We start from the raw sequence: 18,376 nt of genomic DNA on the forward strand, positions 1-18,376 counted from the left end.
ATTAAAAGGAAAACTAGGCAAGAGAGGCACCAAAAAAAAAAGAAAAGTGTATACGCGTGTACAAAATAACGTCTGAGCGCAAGCGCGAGGTACAGAGTTCAAATCGTGTCTCTGGAGATTACTCCAATCGAGTCACGCCCAGGCACTCATACTCATTGCTCGGATCGGCAACAACGCGCGCACTCTACAACGCTCTTCCCTTGGCTGCGGCTTTCGCTTCTGACCGAATTTCTCGCCGCGCAGGTTTTGTTCTTCCAATCGCACGGTCATCTTCCAACAAGAACAAGTTTCTTTGATTTCTCTTATCATTCTCGTTGAATTCCTGTTTTCTGCATTCTTTCTACACTTGGGTGGTCTATTTTCCGCGATTTTTTTTTTGTTTTTCGGCGGTCGGGATCGTTTGGTTTCTAGGGTTTTTGAGGTGGGTCTCAACAATCTTTCGTATTATCTCTCTATTTCTTGGGATTTGTATAGATTTATTATGCAAGTAGCCCTAGAACGAGATGGGTGTTGGTCTTTCTGGTGTAGATTTTCGATTTGGGGAGGGTTTCGGATGATTTAGTACGTGCGGTTGGAGGTGAGAGAGGAATCTCCCTCATTGGCGGGTCGGAAGACCGAAGCAACACCATTGAAGAGCTAGGAGAGTAGATGGTTTGAGCATGGATGGGGTTAGAATGAGAGGGTTTGGCAGTACCAAGAGGAAGGTGGAGGTGGTCGGGTTGAACGATGATTCAGAGGACGATAACGAGCCTATAGGATCGATTTTCAATCTGAAGAAGAAGAAGAGGAGAAAGAAGAAAAGAAAGGAGCTTATTGACTCGAAGAAGGTGGAGGCAACTTTTGAAGCGAGGGCGGGGGCTGCGGTGAATGAGGACGCAAACGATAGCGACGACGATGAGGGGCTAACGTTGGCTAGCTTTAGAAAGAAGTTGAAGGATCCGAAGGGGAGCAAAGCCGGTGGGAAGGATCTGGTAGAACGTCCTGGTCTGGCGAAGGGTTCTTTGCATGGGGGTCGTACTGGCGTGATTCAGTCGTGCAGTTCGTCGAAATCTATGGAGGAAGATGACGATGGTGGTGTTCAGGATGATGATGATGATGTCGGGCTTGATCAGGTTTTGATTGGAAGCTTGAAGGTTTCCCATCCTGGCGTGGGTGAGGAATCCCAAACCACATTACCTCAAACATCTGAAGAAGGAAGCTTGAGGGGTGAGGAAGGATTAAGTCAATCTGCTGAAGAAAGCATCGAAGGATCGGCTCGCATGTCAGCCAAGCGGACACGGACTTCTTCCAGGCACCGGCAGAATTTAGAGGCACCTAAGTCGACCAACAGGCCAGATGGATCTCCGGAAGACTTATTGTCTGAGTTTGTCAAGGCTCAGAGATCGCGCCCCCCTGCTATGAGGAAGGAGGAAAAGCGAACTGTATTACCTGGTCAAAACTGGGATCAAGCTACTGAAAGAATCCGGGATGGTTCATCTGATTCACTAGTTACTAAGAGACATCCTGTCCAGAAGACACACGGTGAATCTTCTACTCTTGGTGGTGTCTCACCACAGCTTTGTGATGGCTTATCGGGATTGACAAAGGAAGGATCCTACAAGCCAAATTCTAGTAACATCATGGATGATTTGTCTTCTGCCCAAGCAGTGGAATCCATCGATGCACCTACAGTTGAGTACACGGATGAAATTCATGAAGATGGAAACGGACAGCTCAATGGAAACTCAAAGAGTGAGGGGGATTCTTCACATAAGCAAGTGCGGTCCTCTCCTACATTAGGTGCTATTCACGAAAGCATCAATTCAGATAAACCATTTGACACTAAAAATGCAATTGAGGTATCTGCTGCTTCAAGTGGAAAATTGAACCGATCATATGCCTCAAGAGAAGCAAACATGAAGCCCGATGGGTATTCACATAATGAGGCTTCTGAAGACTTGCTATCATCTGTTTTCAGAAGGTCCAGGTCCGGTACGAAACAAAGGAGGGTGGTTAAATCATCAAGTGCTGGTGCCTTCACCAACCAAGTTTCAGACTGTTCATGCCCTAAATTATCATCGGTGTCAAATTACCTTGATGGGGGCAACAGTCTGGAGTTGAGCCAACCTCCTCATGAACTGATGGAGAATTTGTCTTCGACCCAAGAGACTGACAACATGCCAAGCCTACCTTTTGAAAGTACCGTGAAAGGGGTAGTATCAAACGTTGTCTCAAAGGCCACTCAGTTTGTAAATGAGTTGGTCACAATATCTCAAGCTGATAATGACAAAAATTCTGCATCTGTCACTGAGGAAAGGCACTGCAGTGCAGTAACTACTCAGCAAATTGATGAAGTTCTGGATGACAAAGATGATATAGTTGTTATGTCTAAAGATTCTGACCACATAGCTGATTCTCTTCTGCCTTCAAAGCCTGTCAATACTCCCTGTGTTGCATCTGTTGAGTGCAGAAGAAAACTACCTTGTCCCTCATCTAGTCCAGTTTCAAATGGTATTATGAAGTGTTCAACTTTAACACAAACCATCTCCTTGACTGAAATTCAGAATCCACCTGAAGAAACTATCAGGTCTGATAGTAGGAGACATGGCCTTTCAGGTGATGTTGTAGATGAAAAATACTGTTCTGAATCAGGTAACCAAGCGATCCAGAAAGTGTCTGGAACCGTTTGTTCGGAAGAAATATGTTCAGACCGTGCAGGAAAGGGGCTTCCCAAAATGGCTAAGAAGGTATCAACATCACAAAGGGTTACTCGAAAGGTTAGAAAACCCAGATATGGAGATATGACCTATGAAGGAGATAGCGATTGGGATTCTTCAGCATATCAGCGAGGGAATTCTGACAGTACTCTGGTTATGGAAGACGATGTTTTTGTGAAGACAAAAACCAAAGCTGATCTGCTGTCAACTCTGTTATTAGAAGCTCATAATGGAGGTGCAGCAGCGGTTGCAGCTGGATTAAAAGCAAAATCTCTGGTTCCAATTGAGAAAATAAAATTCAAGGAGGTCTTAAAGCGTAGAGGTGGTCTCCATGAGTATCTTGAGTGCAGGTCAGTTATTCTTTTCACAAAGATACACAAAGATTGCATTTTCATTTTGAGAATCTCTGTGACTGCCTTTTTCTTCTACTAGTGAAATCATTAATCTTTTTTGTTGGGTAAAGAACTTTTGTTTATACTTCATAGAATTATTTTTAATTTAGTCTCTTGTGGATCTGCAGTATTGGGAATTCATTAAATCTTTCAAATTCCCAGAATGATTATCCACATATTCTGGCAGCTGGGTGCTTGATTGAGGCCAGAAATTATGTAACCTAGAATTTCCAGGACTTAACTTTTTTTGTTTGCTACATATATTGTACAAAGTTGATGCCTAGATAGATGGATGGATGCTTTGCAAGTCCTAAACGTGATTTGGTTATTGCATGCAGTTGGTTGTGTTAATATGTTCACTGCAGTTGTGACTTGAAATTGCTTAGGGTTGGGGAAAAGGTTTCACTACCTGATGCATTTTCTTTATTAGATGTGATAGGAAATGACAACAATTTCGTAATATAATTTGTTTGAAAATCTTAACATGTTAAACTTCTCAACTTAAATTTAGTTTCAAATTATATTATCAATGATGTGCTTGTGATTTGTGAATCCATGTTCTTGAACAGAAGTTTGTCTTGATCCATAGACAATCACCTCAGATATATACATCCAAAGAGAAGAACAAAAATTGTTCAGAAAAGCTAGATTTTTCCTTTTTGGTATTCAGTTTATCTAAGCGGCTTCATCTTCCCTGTAGTCATTCACAGTTTACTTGTTTGTTTCTGTACCATAATGTGCATGGTTGATGAAATGAATATAGCCTCAGGATGTTGTTATAGACGAGTGCTCTTCATGCCTCAAAGATTCATAACCTTTTTGAATACAACAAACTTGCAATCATTGTGACATTGCAAATAAGATAATTAACCTCAGAATGTGGTTATAGATAGAGTGTGTTCATTCCTTAAGGATTCATAACTTTTTTGAATGCAACAACTTTGTAATCCTAGGAACATTAAGATAATTAACCTCCACCTGTGCTATGGATACAGCATTGTTCATGTCCCATTGATTCATAACCTTGTTGAATGCAACAATTTTGCAATCCTAGTGACATGGCAAATAAGATAATTACCATTGGTTTCAAAATCATCATAAATTTTTTAACAGTTCTCAGTATTCTGCACAAGCAGGTCAGTAGATGTAGTGAAATGCATCTTGTGAAACCCTGCTGTCATTTGTGTCTCTAGCACATTTTCTTTTTATTTTTCAATCTGACAAATTGGTATACAGTGTATTGACTGTCATTTATGCATAACAAGCTGAATCAAATGAATTGCTGTTGGTGGATCATTTCATTTTGGAACTCTAGATACCAAGCAGCTGAGGTCGTTAGGAGTACATTAACTGTTGGTGGGTCTAGTCATTAACAAGCTGAAGAAGTAGAATGGCTGACTGAGTTCTTCATCTGGATTGATTTTTGAAAAAGCTTTATATTTGGGATCTTGCTCTACTGCTGATGTGCTGAATGCTTGACCTTTAAACAAATTATGTGTGTGGACTTGAAGTTTCGATTTTGTTTCTGTTTAAATTTCCTGATACATGATCAACCTGTTTCTGAAAACAATTAATTTGTTTGTTTCTTAACTTATATTTTACTCCATTAGGAAATTGAGGATCCACAAATTTTGTATGAATAGCTTACATGAAAAGGCTGGTCATATACATTGATTTGCACCTACGAATTCAGAATAATTAAATAAAAGATTAGCATTCAAAGCTTGAAATGATTACAGTCTATTTTTTAGATCATAATCATGTGCTTGTTGTCATATAAACAGTTGTTTATTTTCCTGCTGCAGGAATATGATCTTGAGTCTCTGGAGTAAAGATGTATGCCGTATTCTGCCTTTATCAGACTGTGGAGTAACATCCGATCCTCTTTATGATGAACTACCACGGGCTTCCCTTATTCGAGATATATATGCTTTTTTAGATAGCTATGTAAGTTTCTTTTGAGTGATTAATGTTTTATGAAAAGCGTTTACTTGATTCAAAGGGCAGTAGTGGCAATGTGTTTACATTCTGTGCTGCATGCACACCAAAAACACAAAGAAAGAGGTGTTTTTTGTATATTTGTGTGTGTGTGTGTATTTTTTTTTTTTGGGTGTGGGTGTCTTGCAGGAGGAACGTAGGAGGGGTATAGCTCAGCTGCACTAAGTGAGGGGCCACGTGTTTTTGGGCTTTTCCACAATATCAAATCATTCCATGTTTCATCTTTGTTTATGTTTTCAGTTTTAAATGCCTAATTTCTTTATTTAACTTTTTGCTTAAATTGCACCAATGAGCTGTGTTTTGACATATTGTTTACAGGGTTACATAAACACTGGCATTGCTTCTGTAAAAGAAATTGCTAAACCAGATTGTATGCCTCAACTCAAACTTTCAAAAAGGAGTGATCTGACAGAAAATTCTGGAGGTAGAGCCATCGATACTGAGGAAGAAGTTGCATTTATTCTTGGCCAGGCTAAGCATTTTGAGAATGTAGCCAATGTAAAGTATGACACACAAATGAAAGATGGCAAGTGCATAACTGTGGGTGATGTGGAAGCTGCAGACAGCCACAAACTCCAAGTGGCTGATATAGAGTTGGAGTCATCCACTTCGAAGGAGATGGAAGAAGATAAAGCGGGACAGGTGGCAATGGATAAGTGTATATTAGGTTCAAGTGCACCATGTACTCCGGAGGTGCCTACGCATGAACAGATTGTGATGGCTAAAGACTGTGCAGTTTTGGGATTTACTTCTGGTGAGATATGCAAACTTGAAATGGATGAAAAAGAAAATGGTTTTAGTGGTTATGTGTCACCTAGGCGGACAAAAGTATCTCCTATTGATTCTGTAAGCATTGTTGATCAAAATGGAGAAGCAGATACACTTAATCCAGAGCAAGCAAAAACTTCTGATGGAACCATTTGTGATATGGATGGACATCAACGAGTTATTGTTATAGGAGCTGGGCCTGCTGGTCTGACTGCGGCTCGCCATTTGCAACGGCAAGGCTTTATGGTCAATGTTCTTGAGGCTCGGCATAGAATCGGTGGGCGAGTTCATACTGATCGATCATCACTGTCTGTTCCTGTGGATCTTGGAGCCAGCATTATAACTGGTGTAGAGGCAGATGTAGCTACTGGGCGACGACCTGACCCATCTTCACTGCTTTGTACCCAGCTTGACCTTGAATTGACAGTTCTTAATAGCGAATGCCCTCTCTATGATATTGTAACAGGTGTGAAGGTTCCATCTGCATTGGATGAATCTCTTGAAGCTGAATACAACAGCCTTTTAGATGATATGGAAGTTCTTGTTTCACAAAATGGAGAAGCAGCACTGAAGCTGTCGCTTGAAGATGGACTGGAACATTCTCTTAGGAGTCATCGTGTTGCTCGTCCGACAGGTGATGAAATTGGGTTGCACCATCTTAAAATCAGTGATGACTTAGAGAATTCTAAAATCTCCAGAAATATTCAAGCAGATGGTAGCAAAATGGCAGCTGCTTTTGAAACCACTGGAATGGAAACATATAAGCAGGATGAAGATCCATTGGATCCTCTAGAGAGAAGGGTGATGAACTGGCATTTTGCCCATCTGGAGTATGGATGTGCGGCATCACTTGACAAAGTTTCTCTTCCTTATTGGAATCAGGATGATGTTTATGGGGGATTTGGTGGGGCTCATTGCATGATTAGAGGAGGCTACAGCACCATTATGGAGTCTCTAGCAAAAGGACTAAATGTCCACCTTAATCATGTCGTTTCGGAGGTCAAGTATAGAGTAGTAGACTCTAAAGGAAGTGAAGCTAGGAGAAATGAGGTCAAAGTTCTCACTGAGAATGGTAATGAGTTTGTAGGCGATGCAGTTCTGGTTACTGTTCCTCTTGGTTGCTTAAAAGCAAATGCAATCAAGTTCTCTCCATCACTTCCGGAGTGGAAACAATTTTCAATCCAGCGTCTTGGGTTTGGAGTGCTGAATAAGGTTATATTGGAGTTTCCTGCTGTGTTTTGGGATGATTCTGTGGATTACTTTGGTGCTACTGCAGAGAAGACAGATAGTAGAGGACAATGTTTCATGTTTTGGAATGTCAGGAAAACAGTTGGTGCTCCAGTTCTGATAGCACTAGTTGTTGGTAAGGCTGCTATCGATGGCCAGAATGAAACTGCAGCTTTTCATGTGAAACATGCCATCTTGGTGCTCCGCAAGCTCTTTGGTGAGGCTGCAGTGCCTGATCCAGTTGCATCAGTGGTCACAAATTGGGGTCAGGATCCATTCAGCCAAGGGACTTACTCGTATGTTGCCATTGGGGCATCTGGGGAAGACTATGACATCTTAGCCAGGCCTGTTGAAAATTGCTTATTTTTTGCTGGAGAAGCTACATGCAAAGAGCACCCTGACACTGTTGGTGGTGCAATGCTGAGCGGTCTTCGAGAAGCAGTAAGGATTATCGATATTCTCAGGAACTCTCATGATTACGCTGCTGAAGTGGAGAAAATGGAGGCAGCACAGAGACAGTTAGATACTGAAAGGAATGAAGTGAGGGACATGATGAAGCGACTTGCTTCTAGTGAACTCTCTGCTCCTCAAATTAAGATATTGGATGGGGAACAGAAGCTACTGACAAAGGAATCCTTGTTGAAAGACATGTTTTTGACTGCAAAAAGTACTGCTGGACGCCTTTATTTGGCTAAGCAATTGTTGCAACTTCCTGTAAAGGCTCTGAAAGCATTTGCAGGAACAAAAGAAGGACTTAGTACCTTGAATTCATGGATTCTGGTAATACAAATTGTTATTTGTATGCTGGTGCTTGTGTTCAATATTAGCTTGGTGGTGATGTGATTTTTCTGCTACATGATGCAGGATTCTATGGGCAAGGACGCAACCCAACTCCTGCGTCATTGTGTACGCTTGCTTCTGCTTGTCTCCACTGATTTACTGGCTGTCCGTTTGTCTGGTATTTTCTCTCTTTGTTTGGTCTTTTTCTTTAGCTCACAGTTTAGCCTATGTAGATTCTATTGGTGCTGTGGTAGTTATGTTTGTCTTGGAATGATATTTACATGGACATGTAAGTAGATGCAATTGTGTATTCTTTAGTAAAAAGGTCACATTCTGGGATCGGTTTTCCAAGTCTCCTCCCCTTCATACGATCAAAGGATGGGGATGATGTGTATGAAAAGGAAAAATAAGAAGGGTGACAAAGGATAAGGTAAAGATGAGAGATAAAGGAAGGGGTGGAAAAGCCAGTCCTGTTCTGGGACTGGTTGAATCCATTGCCTTTATTTACTTGCACATGTTTGTGTTGAAAACTTTATTGAAATTGAAAATACCACGTTTCTTTGTATCACTTAAGATCAAGAGGAAAGAACTGACCAAAATGATAAGATTACATTTATTTATTATTTCAGGTTGTTTCTTGCATTATGAAGATCATCTTCATGGTTAGCTAGTAGGTTTTGCTTTGCTTTCATACTGGTCATGTCTGGTAATGGGTAACAAATTGCTTGTTGTTTGGTAAACTCGTGCAATGGTGCCTAAACTGACACTTGGGCTTGATAAGGGTGTCTTATTATTTAGTGATAAGTCTTGGTTGCTGTTTGGATCCATGTCATGCCAAGAATCTCTTTGTTGCTCTTCTTGTCTTTGCTGTTCTCTTTTGTGCTGTGGAGGGGGAGGGTCTTGCTTTTTTGGTGTGCTGGAGGAAGTTTCATGGGCGTGGTTCCTAAACATTCCTACATGTTATTGTTCCCATCCTTTAGCATCCCAAAAGGGAGAAGAAAACTGGTTTAGACACCCAAGAGTAACTGAAAGTGCGTTCCCCTATGCCAATCTGTACTTCCTCCACATTTTTTTGTTGTTTGTTTCAGCTGACATTCAAAAAGAAAGACATATCCTTGGCTCCTTGCACCTCGGCATCTTCATGGATGTTATGCTGGAAGAATGAGCCTAAAAAAGTAGGAACTACTAATTTATGTGGCATTGGTTTTATCTGTTTGAGAAATATGCTATATCACATAATGGTTGGTATTATATCTTCCTCGAAGAGTACAGCATGGTTGGAGCCTTGATTAGTTGATAAATGTATGTTTCAGAGACAGAAGGTTCTTCTCTTTTGATATGCATGCTACTGGTCTGCCTTCTACAGAAACTGTTGAGGCTAATCTCCCTCTCTCTCTCTTGCTTTCCAGGTATTGGGAAAACTGTAAAGGAGAAGGTTGTCTTACACAGTAGCCGTGATATTCGAGCTGTTGCTGGTCAGCTAGTTAATATGTGGATTGAAGTATTTCGAAGGGAAAAATCTGCTCATGGATGGCCCAAGTTTTCAAAGCAAACCAGTGCTTCAGATCAACCTAAGAACAAGGATTTGATAACAAAGAAGTCAATGGTGAAGGCTAAAACCGATGCCCCTGAGATGCAGGGAAATCTGGTTGTTCCTTCATCTACTGGGAGTTATTCACCTGCACATGGGAGCAAGAAAGTGGAAAGCAAACTTGTTAAGTTAGAATCAAGGGCTGAAAATTCTTCCACAAATATGGACAGCAGGGATTTGCAAGACCATGATGCTGTAATGTCAGAAGAAGAAGCTGCAGCCTTTGCTGCAGCTGAAGCAGCTCGGGCTGCTGCCCTTGCAGCTGCAGAGGTTTGTTTTGCTACAGATTTAGTCTGAAACATTGAGAATTAAATGTTGCAAACCCTACTAAAACTGGTATAACTAATTTATGCAGGCATATGCATCATCAGAAGCAAGCATGCCACGTGAGCTTCCAAAAATACCTTCATTCCATAAATTTGCCAGGCGTGAGCAATATGCACAAAGAGATGAGTTAGATCCTAATAGGAAGTGGTGGGCTGGAAGTGATGTAGGTAAACAAGATTTTACAGCAGAAATTGATTCTAGGAATTGCAAGGTTAGAAATTGGTCTGTTGACTTCTCTGCTACTTGTGGTAATCTTGAGGGGTCAAGAATGTCCACAGAAAATGCACAGCTAGGCTTTTCAAATGATGTTCATTTGAATTTTCGAGAGCATTCTGGAGAAAGTGGAGGGGTGGATAGCAGGTTGGCTAGGGCTTGGGTTCATTCAAATCGTAGTACTGGAGGGATGGACCGTCATGCAATTGACAGGTGGCAATCGCAGTCACTAGGGTCTGATATGGATTTGTACCTTTCACATGAACCTGTGATAGATGAAGGGTATCTAAGTAAGGAACTCATGAATACAAGGCCTCGTAGTGAGGTGGAAAACAGCTCTGCCTCTCAAGCAGAAGAAAGTAAAGGATTGGAAAATCAGCAAAAAGGTGCAGAGAAAATCAAGCAAGGACTTGTAGATTATATTGCTTCTTTGCTTATGCCATTGTATAAAGCAAGAAAGATTGATAAAGAGGGGTACAAGTCAATTTTGAAGAAGAGCGTGACTAAGGTGAGTTTCTTATCAATATGTGGCGTTATTTGGACAATTTTTACCATTTGAACCATCTCGATCTTGCATGCATTGAGAAGCTTTTATTTCTGTTTTGTTGCCTTTATTTATGTTTGCTAGTTGGTTTATATGTGATACTCGATAGATCTCTCCCTCTCCCTTTCGCTCTCTCTCTGAGTAAGAATTTGATAGGAACCTGTATCCAATAACACCAAATAGAAAATTAGTCTTACATTTGATTGCATCATTCATTCTTGAGGGATAGAACCAATGGATCAATGCTGGATATACACTGTGAAATAAGCAGGAGTCAAGAGGTATTTGGAAAGGTGCTACCGCACCTTAGCACGTTGCTGCACCACAAAACAGACTTACTGTATAACAAATTTCTTCATTCTTTTTCCGTGTCTTATATTGTGCACGTTGCCATTTATAGCTCTAGGAGTGGAGGAAATTTTTTACTATTTGCTAAAGTATTTTTTGTTGGTATGGGACAGGTTGCTCACAATTATTCTGTTTCTAGACATTATTTACATTCAGCCATAAGTATTTGGAAGTCTTTCCAGTATGGATGCATGCACAGTTCCTCAACTCTTATATATTGTCATTCAGGTCTATCATAGACCAAGGTGTTTGTATACTATTTTATAATTGTGAAAGGTGGTTTGGTGCTCTTCAGGTTATGGAGCAATCAACTGAAGCAGAGAAACTGTTGACTGTTTCTGAGTTTCTCGAGTTCAGGAGAAAGAATAAGGTTGGTTTTATTTATAATCTACTCAGCAGACTAGGGAAGACATTATTTGTTTTTTTGTTATATATTTTTCACTGATGTTGCAATGTTGATGAATATGATCAGTAATTTGAGAAATATGAACAAGGTTTTGGTGTCTCTATTCTAAAATGATTTCAAAATGGATTGCAGATTCGTGCATTTGTGGATAAACTGATTGAGAGACATATGGCACTTGTTCCACGTCCTAAAACTTGAATTTTCCAGAGAGCAATTTGAGTTGCACATCCTTCTCTCTGAAGCAGCTGCAGTGCCGTCCATCCTGGTGGATGAATTGGCAACAGAGTTCCAAATTGCAAGATGCACTTATTGTGAAGTCCTTTTCTGATCTCTATGTATTGAAAGGAGCAGCATGGAGAATTTGCAATTGGATCCTCCCATTCAATGGATCACATGCCAGGGAACCAAGTTTTTCAGTTGTAGATTTGCATTCTACACCAGTGATCATGTATCAGTTTCTTTGAAGGAGTATCAAGTGCAATTCAGAAGTGGTATAAGATACTGGATTATTGTGCAACAACCATCTCATCTCCTCTCTGCGCACTCTTGCCAATCCTTGAAATTTGTTGCTTGAAGAGTAGTATGGATATGGCTTGGCGTGAGGTCTGATGTTGGCCGTGATCACTCGGCCGCTTTTTTGTCTTGACTGGTTGAAGCAAGGTTGAAGTTGGCCTCTGCATCATTTGGCAGTAATTCAGCAGACGAGTTGGTCCTTTGCTTTCCCATTGATTACTTGACTTAGGCAACACATTGACCTCTTCTTTGTACAGCTCCATATTATTTCTGATCTGAAGGTTTTGTAAAATTTCTTCAATTTATAACAAAATGGCATCTTTATCTTCCTTTGAAGAGGAGGATAGCTGAAAGATGTTGGGCAGTTTGATATACAGGCAATATTTCCTGTAACTTGATTCTACTTGTGCTGGTAAAATGCAAGCCAAGTTGGAATCTTGTCTTTTTTCCCTCTCTTCTGCTGATGAGCTCAACATGCTCTTTGGCAGCCCTTTATTTGGTGGACAGTTCATTTTCAAGAGTCAAGACATTGTCTAAAGAGACCTGCCATCTTAATCTCCTCTATAGTAGTAGTCGAAGGGCAGGGACTTAGTTTTTCAATTGAAAAAGACGTTTCAGCTGATGCTGGCAGGAAATGAAATATGGCAAAGTTATTTTTTTGTAACTTAGCTCTCTCACTCTCTCCTTCATTTATTTTGTTGAGATTATTGGTGAGACAATATGCCATTGGCGTAAACATCCCTTTGTTTAGTACGCAACTATCCTCAACAGGTTTTACTGAAAGAAAGGACCCGTGCTGTTCACCTGTTGAAGCAGCGAGCTATACGGTTGGAGGTGATAAAAGTCCTCAACTGAACAAACATTTCAGCTAAAGCGGGCAATAGAAGTTGTTCCTCCTCCTCCTCTCTCTCTCCCTCTCTCTCTCTCTCTCTCAGACACACACACACACACAGACACAGACACACACACCACTATATCATGATGTTTCTCTTACCTGAGACTGATTAAAAACAACCTTCATCAGCGTGCAGGGAGAGTTTCCACAGGGTAAGAGCTTATGGCAAATCTTGAAGTCGATCATCAATCGTGATTTCCAAGGGTAGGCTTGGTTGTCTTTGCAGTATATGCCTTTATGGAGGCAGGATTCTGCGCTATGGGACTTCTGCAGAGGTGGTCTTGTGGCTATTTGGCAGATTCGACAGTCTATGGGATCTTTGGGTGCAGATTTGACAGGAAGTTTTTTGTTGCTCTACTTAACACAAGCATCCCGCTTGCAGCACATTTAAAATTTGTCACTGTGCATTAACCAACTTTGTGTCCTTCATTTATAGGGATTGCTTTACCTGAATTTGGGACATCTCATCTCCTGTCATGAGGATGGAGGAATCTATATGGTAAGCAATTCTGTCGAAGGAGTTGGGAAGTTGGCATTTCGAGTTCCTAAATTCTGCATGCATCTCTTAGTTGGGGGGCATTTAGGCAACCTTTTAGCAATTGGAATTGAAAACTCTCCCTCTAAAGCTAGTAGACTTGACCTGTTCCATATTTGTAAATTCCTCTATATACTTCTCCCTAACACCCGTTGAAAGAGGAGCTTGTTCCGACCTCCTCTTGACTCAATCTTGAAGATTGCGTTGCCCGTTTTCATAAAAATATGTTTAAGTTGTGCAGCTGCCCAGTTAGATTGCAGGCTACAGTTTCAGAAGGAAGGAAAATATAATATTAAGTTAACAGGAAGAGGGTAGATGAGGAGTGAAAACCACCGACTATTTTGGACGTGTCCAGCTTGCTGATTTGAGCTTTGCCATTACCATGTTTTGTTGGTTTCTCTTGTTGCTATGAAACTGTGTTCGGCTTCCCCCTGCTCTGCTAGAAAAGCTTCTCTGTTTCATAGAACGCTGGGAGAAGAATTAAGGATCCAATCTTTTGTTGCTGTACTTTCTACATTTTCCTTTTCAAAGAAAATTTGTAACCTGAATTTCACAAGTTTTTTTTTTTTTTCCCTCCTAGGAAGGGAGCTTCTACCATATGAAACATACACGTCCACAAACTCACACGTACATATATTCGTGTCTGTTAGAGAGGGAGAGATAGAGGTCGATTCTTAATTTGTATGGTGTAAAGCGTGTCTGTCTTAATTTAATGAAGTCTTAAATTCCTTGTTCTTGAAGTAATCGCATCTTTGCTATTTTCTATCGTGCTAAGAATGAAATATTCAAATGTATGATTTTCCGCGAGGTATGGATTTTAGGGGGCGGGGAACAGTAGTGTTCTATTGGGTTAGATTCATGGAATTGTTTCAATCTTTTAAAAACATATTATTGTTTTAGATTTTATATTTTTATTAAAGTTCATATGTTACCAAATAAAATGAAAGTGGTAGAGTGTGAAGTTCAACGATGGAAGACGCTGACAACTGCAGGAAAAGGTTTGGAATCGCACCACTCAAATACAACCAGAATCCTATTCACCTCCGGTCCGGCCCTTTTGCCTCCCAAGCTAAGCTGGGTCGGATAAGGAATCGGGTTTCCGCGTTTTGCAGACCCGAACCTGCATTCTGGACTGTTCCCGATTGATGATGAGAGTGGGAAATCATTCTGTTTCCACAAAACTCTAGTTCTGGTTGGTGCGGTTGGTTCGGACAGAGCCATCTTGACTCGGACCATTCTGCACCCAGCAAACCGTGTCGAGCACTGTTCAAGACTTTTCAGTGGACGAGGATGGGAGCTGGTTCTGTTTGGCCCACTTTTTCTTTTGAGTTGTAACTTGGGAAGGAGAGAGGGAGTGGGCCGCCCATGGCTTGTGCCTGAAAAGGTCAGAAGAGAAGTGAGCCGCCTGGGGCTTCGGCCCTTGTTCTGACAAACCGCTCCACCGGTTTCTTATGTGCGTTCGTGGGTTTTGTAGCCACTAGCGGTGCCTTTTCTTGGAACCGCACCAGCAGCCTTCCTCTTTTCCTGTTTACTTAATCTTTATACAAAATATTTCATATTATATTCATGTTATTTTAACTTTTTCTCGACACGAATCATGTGAAAAAAAAAATCAATTTGTAATAATAATTAGAAATTGTAGAGAGTGTTTGGCTGATAGAGACAGAATGTAGTTTTGTTTTTAGAATGACATCTAAAGCGCGTTAGAATGACGGTTAAAATTAGACCATATTTTTTAAAAGGCCTAAATAAGTTGAACCTTCTAAACTTTTTTTATAGCAAACGTAGTTTTGCTCTTATAAAGAATAATTTATCTTAAAGTTACATTTTCTTGAAGGTGTCATCAACACGATTCGAAAGTTATGAGGATGCCTTCGGTGTTATGTTCGCCAAATGCCTATCAAAGCTGCATATATAAGATTTGAAATCTGCAGGCTGTCAAATATTACTGCGACAAAAGATTGGAAAACTGTCGCTAAAAATACTGTGCAACAAAAGCACTATAAAAAATTTAGGATATAGATCAAGTTTTTAGTGCATTTAACCATGGTTTTTTTAATATCTAATTATTGGAGAACTCCAGTCAGAGAAGACTGATTTCAATTTTCTATGAACTTATATTATCCGTTTTAATGATGAAGGAATCTAGAAAGAGTGTGGTGAAACGAAATTGTGGACATATTAGTCACTTATGTGAAAGAACGAAACATTTAGGGCCTTCCACGCACATATGACGTCAACGGCGTCCTTTACGTAATTTAATACAAATAAAAGGTTCACGGGTATTGCTTACCCTATAAAAGGCAAAAAAGGGGTGGGCGAGAAGAGAACACAGAAAAGGGAAACCAGACGGACATCTCTGCCCAAAGAGGGGAAGGAGAGGGAAGCGAAGAGGAAGACGAGATCTAGAAGATCTAATTCGTGTTTCTGCCCTTCGTCTCTCCGCTAGTCCCTTCTCAGATCCGCAATCTCAAGGGGGGAGCGAAAATGTCGAGCTTCAGCGGAGACGAGACCGCCCCGTTCTTTGGCTTCCTCGGCGCCGCGGCCGCTCTCGTCTTCTCCTGTAAGTTTCCGGTCTATCAATCCGTCATTGGTTTTTTGATCACCGTGGATGCCGTTGTTTCTGGTCCATGATGTGATGATTCCGTGTTGTGGATTTGGATCAGGCATGGGAGCCGCGTATGGAACGGCGAAGAGCGGCGTCGGCGTGGCCTCGATGGGCGTGATGCGGCCGGAGCTCGTCATGAAATCGATCGTGCCCGTCGTCATGGCTGGAGTGCTCGGTATCTACGGTTTGATTATAGCAGTGATTATCAGCACCGGGATCAACCCTAAGGCTAAATCATACTACCTTTTCGACGGCTACGCTCACCTATCTTCTGGTCTGGCTTGTGGCCTGGCCGGTCTTTCTGCTGGGATGGCCATCGGCATAGTCGGTGATGCTGGCGTCAGGTGCTTGCTGCTGATCCTTCTCTTCTTTCGTTCATCATTTATTTATTGTTTCGGTCTGATAGGAGGTTTAGGCCTCGGATCCATTTATTGGCACCGTTTTTGTATAGTTTTCTATGGTATTTGGAACCTTTTTTTTTATGGGACTGGATGTGATCTGATTTGTTATTCATGGCGTTCCTTTTCTACTTTCCTTCGATATTGATCTGGTAATGATTGACGGTAGGGTTTTGTAAATGAAATTAACGATTTTTTGGGTTCCATTGGTTAATGACTTCAAGGTTGACGACTCAAACTGAGAATATAAATTCTTGGCTTATAGAAAGTGTGATATTTCTGTTTCTCTACTGCTTTGTGCTTGTTTTAACATAAAATTATTTCCCTTGACAGCCAAATATAGATATACTTTCGTCAGCATTGAAATATGTGGCTTTTATTTTCGGTTGTTCTTTCATTTGATCAAGCTGTCACATTTTACCCAATTGTTGGCCCCTCTCTCTCTCTCTCTCTCACACACACACACACACACATGCACGTGCACATGCACACACACACACACACGCACAGAGAAACATACACAAAGATATCAGTGCAACCAGGTATCATGGATATGTTATATTCTGTCATATAATGTGAACATTGTACAAACGACCTTCGGTTGAAGATGCAACTTCATTCTGTTGTTCTTCTAATATTGGGTGCTATACAAACATGACAAGGTTGCAAGTTAAAAATATTAAAGCCAAAATTGATGGTACAAAATTGATATAAATGCTAGACATGGCAGTGTTAAGGAGAATACTGTTAAGTGTAAAATCCTGAACACCTGTTTCTTGTTGAAAAAACTTATTTGTAGACAAAGATCCAAAAATACGTGTTTCATGTGTTATGGTCCAACATGAAACATATCATGATTCTTTGTGTACCCTGTCAGACATATAGTCATGCCCATTTTCTTAAATCCTACCCCTTTCATGGTCATGTTTTTTAGGTTTCTGTTTCTTTTATAACTTTCCCTTGCTTGATTACTTTTTGAAATACTTTAGTAATTCACTGTAGTTTCTTCTTTGATGTCTGAATGTGTGAGCTTGCATGTGTGCTTCATTGCCGATATGTGCTTCGTTTTCATTGTAGTGAGAATCTAATTTTTATGAGCATAGATGACAATCATACAGACATACATGTATCATTTCAACAAGAGTATTTGACATTGCATTGATTTCAAGCATGTGAATTAATCGTTTGGATCCTTTATTTTCTGGTACATTCTATTTTTCGTAGATATTGGTCATTGTTTGATTAGAACAGTCTTATTTAATCGGACTCTTGAAGGAGTGAAATAAGTAGTTACTGCATTCTGTCCTTTTGCAGTTTTATTTACCAAGCGTCTTCTATGATGATTTTTTACTGCACCTTTTTACAATCAGGATATAAATAAACCATGTTCCTTTACAAATCCATGAACATGCTATGAACTAGTTTGGCAATTGGCGTCACCTCCCCTAACTATTTTAGTTTGGCAATTGTCTGAAAGTACTGTTTTAATTGCAACTGTATGTGGTGCCCCATATTTTCTCCCTTTCTCTCTCTCTCTTTATCTGACACACATGTAATTTACTGCATACATTTTTCCTCATTGACACTTCCATTCCGTTGCTTTTATTTGACTTTTATGTTTAGCTTCTATGTACTTCTGGAATGTGTTCATGCAATGCTGATAAGAATTCACTGACCATTGAAATTATGTTGCAGGGCTAATGCACAGCAGCCAAAGCTGTTCGTTGGGATGATTCTCATTCTTATTTTTGCTGAAGCTCTGGCCTTGTATGGTCTCATTGTGGGCATCATCTTGTCATCTCGTGCTGGCCAATCCAGGGCAGACTAAGCATATTCAAAGATAAGCATTTTGGTTTGACTGTTCTTCATGAATCATCATTTGGTCTGAGATCAGAGACCTGTTATCCACTGTACTATCTCTAGTTTTGAATTTTTCATGTTGGAACTAGACTATTTTTTCTAGTTATAGTCTCTACGTTGTTTATTAGGGCACTAAAGGTTTTGGTTGAAATAAAGCTTGTATTGCCAACCTGCTGAATTGTAGCGGATCTTTTTTTGGTGAAGGAACAAGGTTTAACACGCTGTGAAAGCAGATTGTAATCATGTTTTTAGTTTTTACTTTGTGCTCTCTGTATCT

The 18,376-nt window shown here is 40.5% G+C and overlaps 2 protein-coding genes across 2 annotated transcripts; both read left to right on the plus strand.

The window, feature by feature from the left end:
* The first annotated feature begins 103 nt into the window (after positions 1–103).
* Positions 104–12,467, plus strand: LOC116247336 (lysine-specific histone demethylase 1 homolog 3). Its single transcript, XM_031619470.2, has 8 exons — positions 104–3,046; positions 4,894–5,035; positions 5,405–7,861; positions 7,946–8,039; positions 9,271–9,722; positions 9,808–10,500; positions 11,180–11,254; positions 11,423–12,467. The coding sequence occupies exons 1-8, from the start codon at positions 660–662 to the stop codon at positions 11,486–11,488; spliced, it is 6,366 nt and encodes a 2,121-aa protein (XP_031475330.1). The 5' UTR covers positions 104–659; the 3' UTR covers positions 11,489–12,467.
* Positions 12,468–15,546: 3,079 nt separating this feature from the next.
* LOC116247337 (V-type proton ATPase 16 kDa proteolipid subunit) lies at positions 15,547–18,357 on the plus strand. Its single transcript, XM_031619471.2, has 3 exons — positions 15,547–15,796; positions 15,900–16,185; positions 17,935–18,357. Exons 1-3 carry the CDS (start codon positions 15,721–15,723, stop codon positions 18,065–18,067), a joined length of 495 nt encoding a protein of 164 aa, XP_031475331.1. The 5' UTR covers positions 15,547–15,720; the 3' UTR covers positions 18,068–18,357.
* The last annotated feature ends 19 nt before the right edge of the window (positions 18,358–18,376 follow it).

The sequence above is a fragment of the Nymphaea colorata genome, chromosome 2 (assembly GCF_008831285.2).
Source record: "Nymphaea colorata isolate Beijing-Zhang1983 chromosome 2, ASM883128v2, whole genome shotgun sequence".
Classification (NCBI taxonomy): Eukaryota; Viridiplantae; Streptophyta; class Magnoliopsida; order Nymphaeales; family Nymphaeaceae; genus Nymphaea; species Nymphaea colorata.

Bases quoted from the DNA above. Each gene is read 5' to 3' on its own strand.
- LOC116247336 (XM_031619470.2), top strand. From the start codon at position 660: ATGGATGGGGTTAGAATGAGAGGGTTTGGCAGTACCAAGAGGAAGGTG. The intron at 5,036-5,404 runs GTAAGTTTCTTT...TATTGTTTACAG, and splicing joins ATGCTTTTTTAGATAGCTAT to GGTTACATAAACACTGGCAT. The intron at 8,040-9,270 runs GTATTTTCTCTC...CTTGCTTTCCAG, and splicing joins ACTGGCTGTCCGTTTGTCTG to GTATTGGGAAAACTGTAAAG.
- LOC116247337 (XM_031619471.2), top strand. From the start codon at position 15,721: ATGTCGAGCTTCAGCGGAGACGAGACCGCCCCGTTCTTTGGCTTCCTC. The intron at 15,797-15,899 runs GTAAGTTTCCGG...GATTTGGATCAG, and splicing joins GGCCGCTCTCGTCTTCTCCT to GCATGGGAGCCGCGTATGGA. The intron at 16,186-17,934 runs GTGCTTGCTGCT...ATTATGTTGCAG, and splicing joins GTCGGTGATGCTGGCGTCAG to GGCTAATGCACAGCAGCCAA.